Source organism: Pinus tabuliformis, chromosome 4_2 (genome assembly GCF_031772625.1).
Source record: "Pinus tabuliformis cultivar Carrire ecotype Pingquan chromosome 4_2, CPIR1, whole genome shotgun sequence".
NCBI lineage: Eukaryota > Viridiplantae > Streptophyta > Pinopsida > Pinales > Pinaceae > Pinus > Pinus tabuliformis.
The window spans coordinates 26,876,384-26,891,273 of record NC_142304.1 but is presented as its reverse complement, the minus strand read 5'-3'; the positions used below and the strand labels follow the sequence as shown (position 1 = coordinate 26,891,273).

At 39.6% G+C, this 14,890-nt stretch overlaps 1 protein-coding gene across 1 annotated transcript in view; it reads left to right on the top strand.

Moving 5' to 3' along the window:
- LOC149168175 (proteasome subunit beta type-3-like) overlaps positions 1 to 14,890 on the top strand; it is a 121,822-nt gene that overhangs the window by 25,744 nt on the left and 81,188 nt on the right. The window contains exon 5 of the mRNA XM_089428145.1: positions 7,323 to 7,412. Within this exon, the coding sequence (XP_089284271.1) occupies positions 7,323 to 7,412 (90 nt within the window). The remainder of the gene's footprint in view (positions 1 to 7,322; positions 7,413 to 14,890) is intronic.

Below are 14,890 nucleotides of genomic sequence, written 5' to 3'. Positions count from 1 at the left end.
CATCAATCTTTTCAAAACAACTACAGGCATGACCATCAACAACTCTGAATCCACAATAACAGTTTCAGAATGTTCCCCCCATGAAATAAACTTTGCTATTCAAAGGTTTCCCTTCTCTCTGAACCAGATAGATGGAGGCCTTAGATATCTGGGTTACAGATTGGAACCGCTTGGATATAAGATTGCGGACTAGATATGGTTGATCGCCAAGCTCGGGAAAAGACTCAATATATGGGCGAGGGCGTCGGGCCGAATGAGCAAACAGGCGAGGGTGTCGGGCTGAATGATTGAACGAGCGAGGTTGGTCTGAACGCCTGAACGGGTGAGGCCACTTGAACGAGTTGAGGGCGTTTGACTGAACGAGCTGCAGGTGAACAACTTGTTGGACAGTGCGATGGTGAACGAGGTGCGACGGGCAGAAGTATCCTTGGGCTCTCCGAATGGTGGTTCGGGCAGTGTGAATGGTGCAGGCCGACTTGCACGATTTGACAGATATTGTACCAAGGAAACTTGGGGTTTCCTGCAAAGACTGTAAAATTGAATATTTTGTGAAGTATTGATATTATTAGGTAGACTCATATTTTCAGGGAGTTGCCCCTCCCGGTTTATTATCCATTGTGCATATATGTTAGAAGATAATAATGATGTATGAATGTTTCCGCTGTGCTAATGAAGGTATACTTAGGAAAGTTGAAAAATAAACTAAGTATAGAAAGTAGGCGTAGTCCACGATAGCAAGTATTGTTAAAAAGAAAGTGGTCGGTGGTGACGCACCTCCTATAGTGCGGTTGGAAGAGTATTGCCATTGCCCCCTCTACTCTTTCTCCTAGTTATGGAAGGCCTAAGCAGATTGATCAAGGACATGCATCACAGAGGTAGACTCTCAGGAATCAGATTATCGGAGGATTGTACTATAACTCACCTCCTCTTTGTGGATGATGTACTTATGTTTCTAAATGGAGGAATCAGTGACCTCACTACCATTCAGAACACCATCAATCTTTTCAAAACGGCTACAGGCATGACCATCAACAACTCTAAATCCACAATAACAGTTTCAGAATGTTCCCCCCATGAAATAAACTTTGCTATTCAAAGGTTTCCCTTCTCTCTGAACCAGATAGATGGAGGCCTTAGATATCTGGGTTACAGATTGAAACCGCTTGGATATAAGATTGCGGACTGGATATGGCTGATCACCAAGCTCGAGAAAAGACTCAATATATGGTACCATAAACATCTCTCTAGAGCTGGCAGACTGGTGCTCATCAAAGCGGTACTAGAGGCCACCCCGGTTTATTGGATGTCCCTTGCATGGATTCCTAGAGGCATTCTCAACCGAATTCAGAACCTTTGCAGCAGATTCCTTTGGAAAGGCAATCAATCTGGAAGAATATTTGCATGGGCTAGATGGGACCTCCTATCTATCCCCAAGAAATGGGGGGGGTGGGGCATCAAAAAATTGGAGGACTTTTCCTCTGCTCTGGCGGCCAAACTAGGGTGGCATCTAATTACCTCCACCAGTCTCTGGACCAAAATTGTTGTCGCTAAATATATTGCTCCCCTCAGGCCGTTGGATTGGCTGAGACTACCTAGCTGGAACAAATCGGGGATCTCAAATATCTGGAAAGCGGTTCTGAACTTGATGCCCCTTATACGGGATGGTCTAACCTGGAGAATATCCGATGGGGCATCCATCTGAATCGGCCGAGACCCTTGGATAGGATGCGGAAATGCACATCAGCTTCCTCAGGACTTACTCCAGAACCTCAACGAGAAAGGAATCACCCACTTAATTCATGCAGCGGATTCAGAGCGATCGACCTTCCTTCATCAAGCTTGGAAGACAGCTCGCAACTTGCTCCTCCCTTTTCAATGGCACCAAGCTTGGCACACTTACACTACTGCTCTACAGGAATCCCACATTCGACTCAGAGAAGGGGATGATGAGATCATATGGGCCATTGCCAAAAACGGTCGGTACTCCCCAAAAGAGGGGTACCTACTACTGGCTAATAGACACAAACCACAACACATTGAAACATGGTGGAAAGACATGTGGAAGCTTAAAGCACCTCCCCGTACTAGACTACTTTTGTGGTCTATACTGAAAAACAAGGTGCCGACAGGTGATAACTTGTCTAGAAGAGGACTATATGGCCCTTATTGGTGTTGCTTTTGTAAGGACAACACTGAATCCCTGGATCATCTATTTCTCTTCTGTCCTGTCACTATTGATCTTTGGACCTCCACCCTTACCCACTCTCACATGCCTATTATCTGGGGGGGACAGACTACCAAGGAAGCTTGGGCAAATTGGTGGTCGTCTGCTACATCGCCCAAGGCCAGAAATCTTCCCCTACTCATATGTTGGGAAATCTGGATAGCAAGAAATCGCTATATCTTCTGAGACATCGCCCCTCATTGGACATCCATCTCAGCCATAATTATAGCCGACTACTGCTCCCTCCCTGAGGACTTGGCTGCCACACCTCCCAGGAATATCATTCCCGAATCCATTGATCACACAAAGCCCTGGGCATATTTTGATGGCTCCGCACAAGACACAGGATGTGGAGGCGGGGCTGTCCTACATATATCGGATACCCATTATTATCACATCCAAATGGGACTTGGAAATGGCACCAACAACTTTGTTAAACTCTCCATTGCAAACTACCTCATCCAATTTGCTATAGAAAAAGAATGTCATAATCTACAAATTTTCGGTGATTCAAAAATTGTTTGTGACTGGATTAACAAAACCACAACTTGCCACACATTCACATTGGGACATATTTTGGATGAAGTGCATAGATACATCCCATATTTTGACAATTTCGTTTGTCATCACATATACAGGGAACGAAACTCCATCGCTGACCAACTTTCCAAAGAGGCAGCGATCAGGCCACGCAACATCTGGATGATCCAAGAGCAGCAGGGAGGTGAACATTTCCAGTACTACCACCGGCCATATATGGACCATGCAGAACAGGCACAACAGGAATCTGAAAACATTTAACTATGTATATGCGCATAACAATACATGTTCTCAGGAATACTCTCTGCGTAGAGTAGTTATTTTTTGATGTCAATTATGCAGTACTATTAAAATACTGTCTCCCTGTGTGGAGAACATATTTTGGGACCTTAAAATTTTTGAACTGGCACACAGCCACTACTTTTGCATATGCTCACACATCTACAGCATGTAATTTTCCTATTAATGAAAATTGCGATTTTTCCAAGGGGAAAAAACTAGGAAAATGTTACAAATTAAATAAATTAAAGAAATCAACTTCCATTGGTAAATAGGTTTTGAACTAAGATGGTCAAAATGGTTTTAACTAGTAGGTGCTCCTGCATCATCGCCACACCTTATGTTCTAGGTGCTTTTGATTGGATAGAGGGTGTCTTTTCTACCTATTAGACACCTTGAAGGACTTGTGATTTAATATGAAATATTTGCTGTATAGTCAAGTGTTGATAATATCGGCGATATTTCGCGAAATATTGCGAATATCGTGATATTTTCAGGCAAACGATATTTTGGCAGGTAAATATCGCGATATTTTCAGATTTGAAAATATCGACCAAATATCGCAAAAATCAAGAAGTCTGAAAAATTGCTTTCGGTTAATGCTTGGTTTGACAAGGAATGCTAAAAGGCAAGGAGAATGCGGAAAGAGTCAAACAGGGATAACATAAAGCTCAAAGGTTACAAGCAAATATTAAGAAAGTAAAAGGCTGATTTCATGGTTTCTAGGAGAGAAGAACTAATCTTCCTTGGGAAAAATAACCACAAATTATTTTGGAAGGAGCTCCAACAGAGAAAGGTGCAAACTGAAAACAAAATTACAGCTTCTAAATGGTTCGACTATGCAAGACAACTTGATGAACATGATCCCAAGGTTGACCCTCCTCGCTTGGTCAACACTGATACAAAACTCTTCATGGTGCAAGAGGTAGAGATGGGTATCAAGAAGTTGGGTGTTGGAAAACCAAAAGGCTTAACTGAACTCCAAGCAGAGTATCTAAAGTGGGGCTTAAAAATTCTTGCACCCCGCATCACAAAATTTTTCAACATCATACAACAGGGGTTCCCTGCAGATTGGAACTAGTTTGGCAATTCCTCTTTTCAAGAGTGGTGACGTCAATAATCCCTCCAATTATAGGGCCATAATGATAAACCCCTTATTTGCAAAGTTATTTGGAAGCATGTTAGAAAATAAAATCAACAAGTGGGCATAAGAAAGAGATAAACGTGCTAAAGGGCAAGCAGGTTTTAGACCTAAGCATTCCACAGTTGATTATGGTATAACTTTAAGGCACATCATTGAAAAAGTTTGGGAGAAAAAGGGAGAAGCCTTTTGTTGCTTTGTTGATTTCAGAAATATCTTTGATACGGTTCCTAGGGATAAGCTTTGGCGCAGAATGGAGGAACTCGGGGTTCCCAGGCATTTGAGAGCAACTGTGCATAGCTGTATGAAGAGGTGAAAGTTAAAATTAGAACTTCAACAGGCATTTTTGAAAGTTTTAGAAGCGATATCAGGGTCAAGCAAGGTTGTCCTTTGTCTCCTACCCTTTTTGGTTTATATATCGACAAGCTTGAAGAGTGGCTAAATTCACAAGGGGGTGATGGTATCCATTTGGGGAAGTTCATTATAAGGCTTCTTTTGTACACATATGACCTTATTCTGATTGCTAAATCTGCTCTTGGTTTGCAAGAGCACTTACTCTCTCTTGAGCATTTTTGTATAAGGGTGGGGATGCAAGTCGATATTAGCAAAACGAAAGTGGTGGTTTTCTCTAACAAAAGAAAGCATAACCATGATAAGTTCTACTTTGAAGGCAACATTTTGGAAGAAGTTACGGATTACAAATACCTCAGAATTGATTTCAACAGAAATTTAAGTTGGGGTGGCTGTAGAAAGAGAAGAACTTTGGGGGGTTAGAAAGCATTTTATGCTTTTCAAAACAGGTGTAGAGAGGCAGAATTATGGGACTGGAAAACCACTTTAACTCTTTTTGGGCTTTTAATGATTCCGATGATTCTCTACAGTTGTGAACTGTGGGCTAGTAGTACATCCAAGATGCAATGGAAACAAATTGAGAAAATTCAGAAGCATTTGATTACAAACAAATTCAAAATTAAAAGTGCAGTTCCTTATGCTATCTTGTTAAGTGAAACAGGGGTTGCTCCTATTGAAGCAATTGCTATGGTGCAAGTCATAAGGTATTTAAAAAAGATTGAGCAAATGGAAGAGGGCAGATGGCCTAAGGTTGTGTTTAATGACATATTGTGCAAAAGAAAGAAGACTTGGATGCGGCAAAATAACAAATGGTTTAGTAAATGGGGTATTTGCTTGAGCATGTGTCCCACAAACAGTAAAGAGATAATTTTTTTTGTTATGGATAAGTTCCACAAATGTACTTGAGAGAAGGAGCTAGGGAGAAAGAAGAAATACTATATTGAAGAGTTTAATCTCACTCATAATCATCAACAAAAAGCGTACATAGGGGCCAATATTTCTTGGAGAGCCAAAATTCTTATTGCTCAATTAAGGACTAATTCTCATCAACTCCGTTGTGAAACAGGGCGCTGGAAAAGGCCAAAAGAAGTGTGGGAGGAAAGAGTATGTATTTTTTGCTCTTTTGGAAAAGTGGAAACAGAAAAGCATTTCATTTTAGAATGCGAGGCCTTCAAAGATAACAGGGAAAGTTATGCAGATATTCTGGCAGCTAGCTCTTGGGATAATCTATTCAGCGAGGGGTTTGTCGAGAAGCTGGGAGCGTTTATTGTGAGACTTCATAGGAAAAGGGCCGAATATAAGAATCAGATGGAGAAGCAATCTGTCCCATAGGCTATTTTTAGCCTTGTGGAAATTAAAATAATTTCATTTCATTCATTTCGCCATATTTTGAAAATATTGGCGAAATACCAGTATTGCTTTATATGTTTAAAAATCTGAAAAAAATGATTTTTTATGCTTGCTGATTTTTTGCCGATTGCCGATAAGATGTTTTCAGGACACCGATATTTTGCCGATACCCATATTTTCAACAGTGGTATACGTTTTTATATACATTAGACGAGTACATGCACTTAAGGACGATTTATTTTAATCCATTTCATGGTGTTTTTGTACTTAAATTAATTGCAATTTTTTCCATGCTGCTTTGCACAATTGGTAGAGATGAGCGAGTCTGATTTTTATGATTCTATTATTTTTGGATGTAATCTATACTATATGCAAATTATATGAAATCTTAGGCAATTAAATTTCGTGGACGACCGGAGTTGGGGTAGCCAAGCAAGATTTGCTTAAATTATATGACTGTTAAGTTTGTGTCAATGCATAGGTCTAGGGGTTTTAAATGAACTCACTTTTGATCAGAAAATGTAGATGCTGACGAAAATTAGCATGAAATTTGAATGACCACACAGAAGCTTTTGATAGTTTTGTTACTGCTTTTCAATTCACTTGTTCTCATTGCCTATGTATGTTTCAGTCTACACTTTGTGTCCCCTTTTTATGGATGGTAAACATGGAAATAAGCATGTCCTAGCCTCCTGCATTCAAGTGAAGAATGGGGTTGCTGGTACCTCACCAGCACCATTACAGTAGTATGCCTGAAGTCTACATCAAGAATGTTCTGCCTGAAGGCTACAGTAAAATAATTGGTAGTAGGTACACAGCCCAAGATCAATAGCCACATCTGGCAATCTCCATGCAGGGGAGGAGCGTGCCTGCCATGAGTTGAACCCAGGTCATTGCCACAACAACTGCTGCAAGTTGTTGATGTACATATGTTTCAGTTTAATTCATATCATGTTCTATTTTTGAATGGATTATTTCAAACATTGATCATTTGGGTTCAATTATTTGTCATGGTTTAATTGTTCCTTGTTTGTGCTATATGCTATCTATCTCTCTTATTCTATTTATATTCTGGAAATTTTCTACTAACATGTGATGCTAGTAACCAGAGAGTTTGGTCAATAATAGAGGAAACCTATTATAAATATTACCAATATGGTTTTTGGGAATAGTTATCATTATGTTGATTAATTTTCAAGGTTGTTCTTGTCTTATAAATAAGTCTATTTTAAAATGTTGGTTTTATGCTGAATTTTGGTGAGTTATAAACAAATTTCTAAATTGTAATTGGTCAATTTTATCTATGATGCTTAAGATTATTTGTTTCTGAAGCATTGATCCAGATTGCTTGGTATTTACTATTAGGGAATCAAGATATTATCATTGAATTGTATATCATTCTTGAAACATCAACTGGAAATCTCTTTTTTTTCTCAGGTTTGGTCCTTACTTTTGTCAACCAGTGATTGCTGGATTAGGGGAAGATGATAAACCGTTTATCTGCACCATGGATTCGATTGGTGCCAAGTATGCCCTCTTCTTCTTATATGAATTTCATTTGATTCATGTAGTAGCTGTATTTTTCAATGTATTCATGCCCACTAAAATCAAATATTGGGATTGTTGTGTGCTTAAAAACGATTGCATGAGGAAGATGTTATATTAGCATTATTATTAATATTGTTAAAAAATTTGGACTTGAATTTACACCCTTGGATAATACATCTCTGGATGGCTTTCTCCACTGTTAAAATTAGCATAATCTGTCACCCAATACAGAATATTTTAAGGTCTGGATATTTTTTTGGTGTCGGAACATTACAGATCTCTTAGTTCTATTTTCTCTCAAAACTAGGAAAATCAGAAAAATATTTGAAATACGGAGGTATAGAGAAGAGTGGTAATTGAAATCAATCACAAAGTTGATGCCATGAATTATACAGAAGGGGGATTGGTCGAAGCTTGTAAAAATTATGTGATTTGAATTTCCAGCCTGCTGTTCGATCTAGGAGTATGCTGAACAATATGTTTCTGGGACAAGAGACATGTAGAAGGAAGCTAAGTTATCAAAAGGAATATAAATCTAGATGATGAGATATAAAAGAGACCATTATCAGAGCTTGTGACAGTAAAAACTTTAGGACTTTTCAGATTCAGTAATGCTTTATGTGTCATGATATAACCTATATCATTCTAATCTAGAATTTTTTGGGAGTTATTGATCTGTTGGTGAGAATGGCTCTATCTTACCATAAGACATTGTTGATCCATTAATGAGGATGTCTTCTTCTTATATGAATTTTATCTGATTCATGTAGTAGCTGTATTTTTCAATGTATTCGTGCCCACTAAAATCAAATATTGGGATTGTTGTGTGCTTAAAAACGACTGCATGAGGAAGATGTTATGTTAGCATTATTATTAATATTGTTAAAAAAATTGGACTGGCATTTATACCCTTGGATAATACATCTCTGGATGGCTTTCTCCACTGTTAAAATTAGCATCATCTGTCACACAATACAGAATATTTTAAGGTCTGGATATTTTTTTGGTGTCGGGACATTACAGATCTCTTAGTTCTATTTTCTCTCAAAACTAGGAAAATCAGAAAAATATTTGAAATACGGAGGTATAGAGAAGAGTGGCAATTGAAACCAATCATAAAATTGATGCCATGATTTATACAGAAGGGAGATTGGTCGAAGCTCGTAAAAATTCTGTGATTTGAATTTCCAGCCTGCTGTTCGATCTAGGAGTATGCTGAACAATATTTTCTGGGACAAGAGACATGTGGAAGGAAGCTAAGTTATCAAAAGGAATATAAATCTAGATGATGAGATATAAAAGAGACCATTATCAGAGCTTGTGACAGTAAAAACTTTAGGACTTTTCAGATTCAGTAATGCTTTATGTGTCATGATATAACCTATATCATTCTCCTCTAGAAATTTTTGGGAGTATCTATTGATCTGTTGATGAGAATGGCTCTATCTTACATAAGACATCGTGTTGATCCATTAATGAGGATGTCTTTATCTTTTCTTTATATTGATATATTGATGAATTTGGCTTGATGGTTTTGTTAATTTCTCTAACCCCAGCTACTGGCAATTTATTAACCTAGCAGATTCCCTGCTGTAAATTGCAGATCTATTGAATAAAAAGCGTTGCTTAGATGTTAACATGTAAAATAAATGATAGCAGCAGAAGCAAAATAATACTCCAATATCAAACACATGCACACATAAATTTCTGCCCTTCAAATCAGCTGCTTCGTTAAATTAATCTTCAGCAGATAAGGCTCTCTTACAGGGATGATGGCCCTCTGAGGAAAAATAAAAATACAGCAAAAACTTGGAGTTATCCCTTTACCCTGTTGAGAAATCTAGGGCATTAGGATTAGGTGATTTCTCTTATAATGATAACTGCTTGTGACTGCTTTTTACTTCTTTAGATTAGGTTCTTCACTTGACTTAGATTATTATAGTGTTATTCTTCATCAAACAGCTACCAAATCATAAACAATAAGGAGACAAGAGACACAGAATTTAGGCGATCAGCCAGGGCCAAAACCTCTCCAACTTGAGAGGAAAACCCAAACGAATTCTTCTTATAGAAACTTCAAGTGACGAATACCAAGACCAAGACCCGTGACACAACGACCTCTCCAAGACCAAGTCACAAGGCCCTTTCTAAATGCTTCTCCTTCTTGATAAAGTCAACACTGGTCAAACTGACTTCTAGCACTGCTAACTTCAGCTATTCTGGTGTTTCGGCCTTCCTCCACACATCTGCAACTTTCGGCTGCCTGAAATCTCTGCAAAATTACATGTGTGGGCTGGATTATGGACCTTTATGATGTGTTTCTCCTTCGCTTGGCTTGAGAGCTTCTCCTTGTAACTTCGGCTAGCAAGATTGAAGGTTTGGTGACCTTTTACTTGGCTTCTATAAGGGCTGGTGTAACCCTACTGCAGAAACCCTAGTTTCTGTCACACGTGTGAGGAAGATGACCCAAAAACAGCTCAAATTACTTCGCTCTCCTTCCCTTCCTTCTCGCTGGTTATGTGGTTGCTCTCCTTGTGATTTTTGTGCCTTTTCTCTTATTTCAGATGCTTGACCGAATTCTACCTCAAGTGATGTTGAGTTGCTCTATATATAGTGGACTGCCCATGTGATATAGGCTAACTTGACCTTGTGCCTAGGCCGACATGCCTTTCTAGAATCATTTTATTCCTTTTTGTAGGTCGACTTCAAGGAGAGCTTGTGACAAGGTCTTGGAGGGTTAATGACTCAAACAAATTCTCTTTTTACAATGTATAACATGCCCAAATGGGTCTTCAATCTTTGACATTGACTCAATAGACTTTATGACTTGATGACCAACCCTAAAAGCTCACAATGGGAGCTTTAACTATAAAATAAAATTCCTTGAGCATGAAACCCATGACTCAAGCATTACAAAATAATTTTATTTTCTTCTTTTCATCAATTACATAAAATCATGATTACATATGTCATTATGAAGACCGAACCTAGTTACATTTTTCAACATGCCTTTGCTGCCTCTTTCACTCTACCTCGAACCTTGCACACTTGGATTAATGTTCTTCTCCACCCAATCACTAAGATCTCACTATCTCATTGTCTTGTGCTTGCTACATGTGTCTCCTTCCTTGGCCTAACCTTCCTTTTATAAGTTTGAGTTATTTACTGAATGCACAACCCTAATCTCTCAAGTGATTGACAGTTGAAATTAGATTTCAATATCACTCGAGATCAATAGTTGAGATCCATTGAATTCATTAATGCAAATAACTTTTGCATTTCATTAGATTGACTCATTTTTCCTTATAAAAGCCAATTACTTTTATAATCCTTTTAATTAAAGTAATTGCTAAGGTCAAGGGTCCTTTTGGATGACTTCCACATGTCTAGACACTCAAACTTGTGGGGAAGTACCTGTCTGATGTAACTATCATCAACGCTTCCTCTTAGCGAGAAGGTACTTCTAGAAGAACCACCTGGAACTGGCTTACTCCCGGTTCTAGCACAATGTCCCCCACTCATCTTCCTAAAATATAGCTTTCCTCCAAACCTTCCGGTCGATTGCCTCCTTAATGATGTTAGTCATTAGTGTAATGTAGTTCAGAAATCTCTTTGGAGACTTGCTCTCCCTGAATGTGCTCCTAGGAGACTCCACATGCTCAGGAGCATCCCTCAATGTTTCCTCGAAATACTTGGGTCATTTGATAGAACTGAAAGGAGCCACTGACTCCTCTCTGTATGAAGGTTGATTCCCCATGTGAAGGTTGATTCCCTGCATAAGAAGTCTCTACATGTTCTATTTTCAGAGCCTCCTACTCCTCATCCTTTGTTAGATTGTCATTGCTGGTGGAAAATTTATGAGACTTCCTAGATTCCAAGTTCTCCTTGAAGTTAACATCTCTGCTCACTACAGTTTTCCTCTGCGTTGGTATGAAGCCTGTAAGCTGTTGAAGTCTCATTGTAGTCAACAAATCTTCCCTTCTCTCTTGAAGGCTCCTACTTTATCCTCTTCCATAGACACATGGATGTATACTGGACAACCAAAGATCCTCAAATGCTCTATCTTTGGCTCCACTCTTGTGAATGCCTCCTTCGGCGTCTTGTCCTGCAACCCCATTATGCTGAGGGTTGTATGAGATTGTCATCTTTTTCTTGATCCTTTCTTCCTTGCAGAAATTCTTGAAGTTGTTGGAGGTGTTGTCACCCCCATTATTTGATCTCAAGACCTTGATCTTCTTCCCTATTTCGTTCTTCACTTGGGCCTTGAACTCCCATAACTGACTGAAGACCTCATCCTTGGTCTTCATAAAGATCCAGGTTTTCTTGGAATAGTCATCAATGAACGTGACATAGTACCGTGCTCTTTGCATGAATGCCATTGACATTAGTCAACACACTTATGAATGAACGAGATCCAAGATCCCCTTAAACCTACTCTTGTTGCTTAGAAAAGCAACCTTGGCATTCGTAACAAGTTCACACCCTCTGCACATGCCTTGCAGCTCAACACTAAAATTTGGGAGACCAGTGACTATCTCCCTCAAGGTCGACAACGCCTTGTAGACAATGCCTTGTAGTGCAAGTATCCCATCCTCTTGTGCCATAGCTCACATAGGCTGTCATTGTCATGTACCAAAGCCTAAATAGGTTTGCCCTTCAACCTGTATAAGTTGCCTATTGATGTGTTTGGGCTAGAATCCTCTAGACGAATGAGCACCTGCTCATTTCTTAACATGACCTCATATCCTTTGTCTTCTGTCATTGAGACTAAGAGCAAGTTCTTGTTTAATCTTAGTACAAACAACACGTACTTGGCTTCCATTGTTCCTCCTAACTCGAGCTGGAACTTAATGGTTCCCTCTCCTTTCATTGTATACCTGGCATTATCACTAAGCTCCACCTGAACCCTTGAGTCTCTCTCCTTAGACTGCGACACAACTCGTGTTTTTGTCATATAGTCTGGTGCACCACTGTCCAAGTACCAAGCACTTCTGGTGAGGTGCTGTTAGATTGATAGGAGACCAATGAGAATTCCTTCTTGGACTTTGTTGCAAACTCATCAAGATGTACCTCTGTTGATGCTGCTATCTACTGTGACTTCCCCTTCCCCATCTTCTTCAGACATTGTGTTGCATAGTGCCCATTCTTGTGGCAAATGAAGCACTTGAGCTGCTCAAGTCCTCCTTCCTTGGTTGTGATCCTTCACCATTACCTATGAAACCCTTCCCTCTGCCCTTCTTAGCCAAACTGATTAGGCCAGGTTCTCCTCTCCATCTCCTTGCCTGATGGCCTTAGATTCCTCTTGAGTCTGTCCCTGGATGCAATTATCCCAAAGTTTCTCCCATTTGAGAAGTTTCTCCCGAGTGCAGACTCCTTTGAAAAATGGTTCCTATGGCTTGGTGAACCCATTCAATGCCACATTGACGAGTTCTATCTCATCCACTTTCTCCCCAATGGTTGCATGCTAATCCTATATCTGGGTGATCCTCATAAAGTAACTGGTAATGTTATCAGACCTTGACATTTGGATGGATTTGAGTTTGTTTATCAAGAGCATCTTCTTGTTCATGTTGTCACTCTGGAATAGGTTCAGTGAAGCCTTGAGCATCTCCCTAGTTGTCTTCTTCTTTGCCAAGTGAGGGTTCAAGTGATCTGTCAAGACATCCATGATGACCCGTTAAGCTTTAATGTCCTTTTTCATGCAATTCCAATTGCGTTGCATGTGTTGGTGGTTGAATTTCCTTATCAACAATCTCCCAGAGGTCGTTTTCTTTCAGCAACAAGGTAACCCTTGCCTTCCGGGGCAGAAAGTTTGAAGCTCCATACAACCTGTCTTCAAACCTCAGACTGGTTGCTGCCTTTACTAGATCTAATAATGTGCTACCTTGTGCCAAGTCCTTTTAGCACCCATAAGAATAAATACTGTTGTTGGCTTATAGATCTGCTAAGATTTCCTTGTGGATTTGTGTTTTGTTCCTTTAAAACACCCATAAAAATTAATTCTGCCAAACCTTTGACTAGTATGGCCTGCCTCTCTGCTTCTGAAGAATGACCTCCACCAATCACTGCTGGCTGCACTCTGAAAATCTGTGTTGTACGAACCTGTTCTGTCACTTTGTACCACGCATATGGTTGCTATCCTGCATACCTTGCTGCCTACTGTACCTGCCTATTGTTATGCATACCTTGTCTCTTCCTGAGCACCTCACTTCTCACACACAACACAGTACAACCACCAGTGGCTGCTGGCTTTTCCACGCCTTGCTGTTGTCACGTTGCCATACTCTTATGTTTGTGTCTTGATTCACTGTTGTATGACAACCTTTCTCTGTTGACCCCACACGTTTGCCACACTTGTATGCACAACTGCTATTTTTTTAATAATTTTGTACGACTGCTCCTGTTAATATGGTGGCTGTGCTCGTTGTGTGTCTTACCCTGCCGGCGCCTGTGGCTACATATTGCTGCAAACTGTTGTGCGTACGCACAATTCTTTCTTTGGTTGCTGGTGGCTTGCATATGACCATCCCCATTCTTTTTGTTATACTTTTCCATTGCTGCAAGTATTTCACTGTCGCACTTTGATGTATGACATACGATCCCCCATTTTTTTCTTTTCTTTCGATGTATGAGTGGCCCCTGCTTCTTCTGACCTATCTCTCACATGTGCTTGTATGAACCTGGATTGCTCCGACCCATATGACTCTTATACGGATATGGTTTCTATGCCTGTGTGCAATACTTTAGACATTGGTACCTCAAAGACAGTTCTCTACCATGTTAATTTCTAACCCCTGTTGTTGTCAATTTATTAACCTAGTAGATTCTTCACTGTAAATTAACTGCACATATACTGAATAAAAAACATTGCTAAGATTTTAACGTGTGAAATAAAAGATAACAGTGGAAGCAAAATAATGCACCAATCTCAGACACATGCACACATAAAATTCTGCCCTTCAAATCTGTTGTTGCATTAAATTAATTTTTAGGGTACAATGGCTCCCTTTCTAGGATAATGGACCTCTGAGGAAACATACAAATACAACAAAAGCTGGTGTTATTTCAGATCTGTCCTTTGATCTTGCTTGGCTGATCTAGATGCTTCTTCCTTGCTACCCCTTGCACTTTTTCCTCAAACCCTGCACACTTGGATGAATGTTGATTCAGATTTATGCAGGAACGAAATGAAATACAATTTTGAACAGAAACATAGAGCTACAACGAAACTGAACTTCAATTAATTAATAACAAACACTGAAAACTGTTTACATTTAGAATGGAAACAAACTAGCTTGGGCGTTGGTAGCTTATCTCTGAGAAGAGATGGAACGGTTACATGCCTTTTGAATTGTGTTACAATGAGGCTCGAAGACCTTTTTATTATTGAAAACAATGGAAAACCCTAAACATCCAAAACCCTAACCTTAGGAGATGAAACACATAAAGTTTGTGGG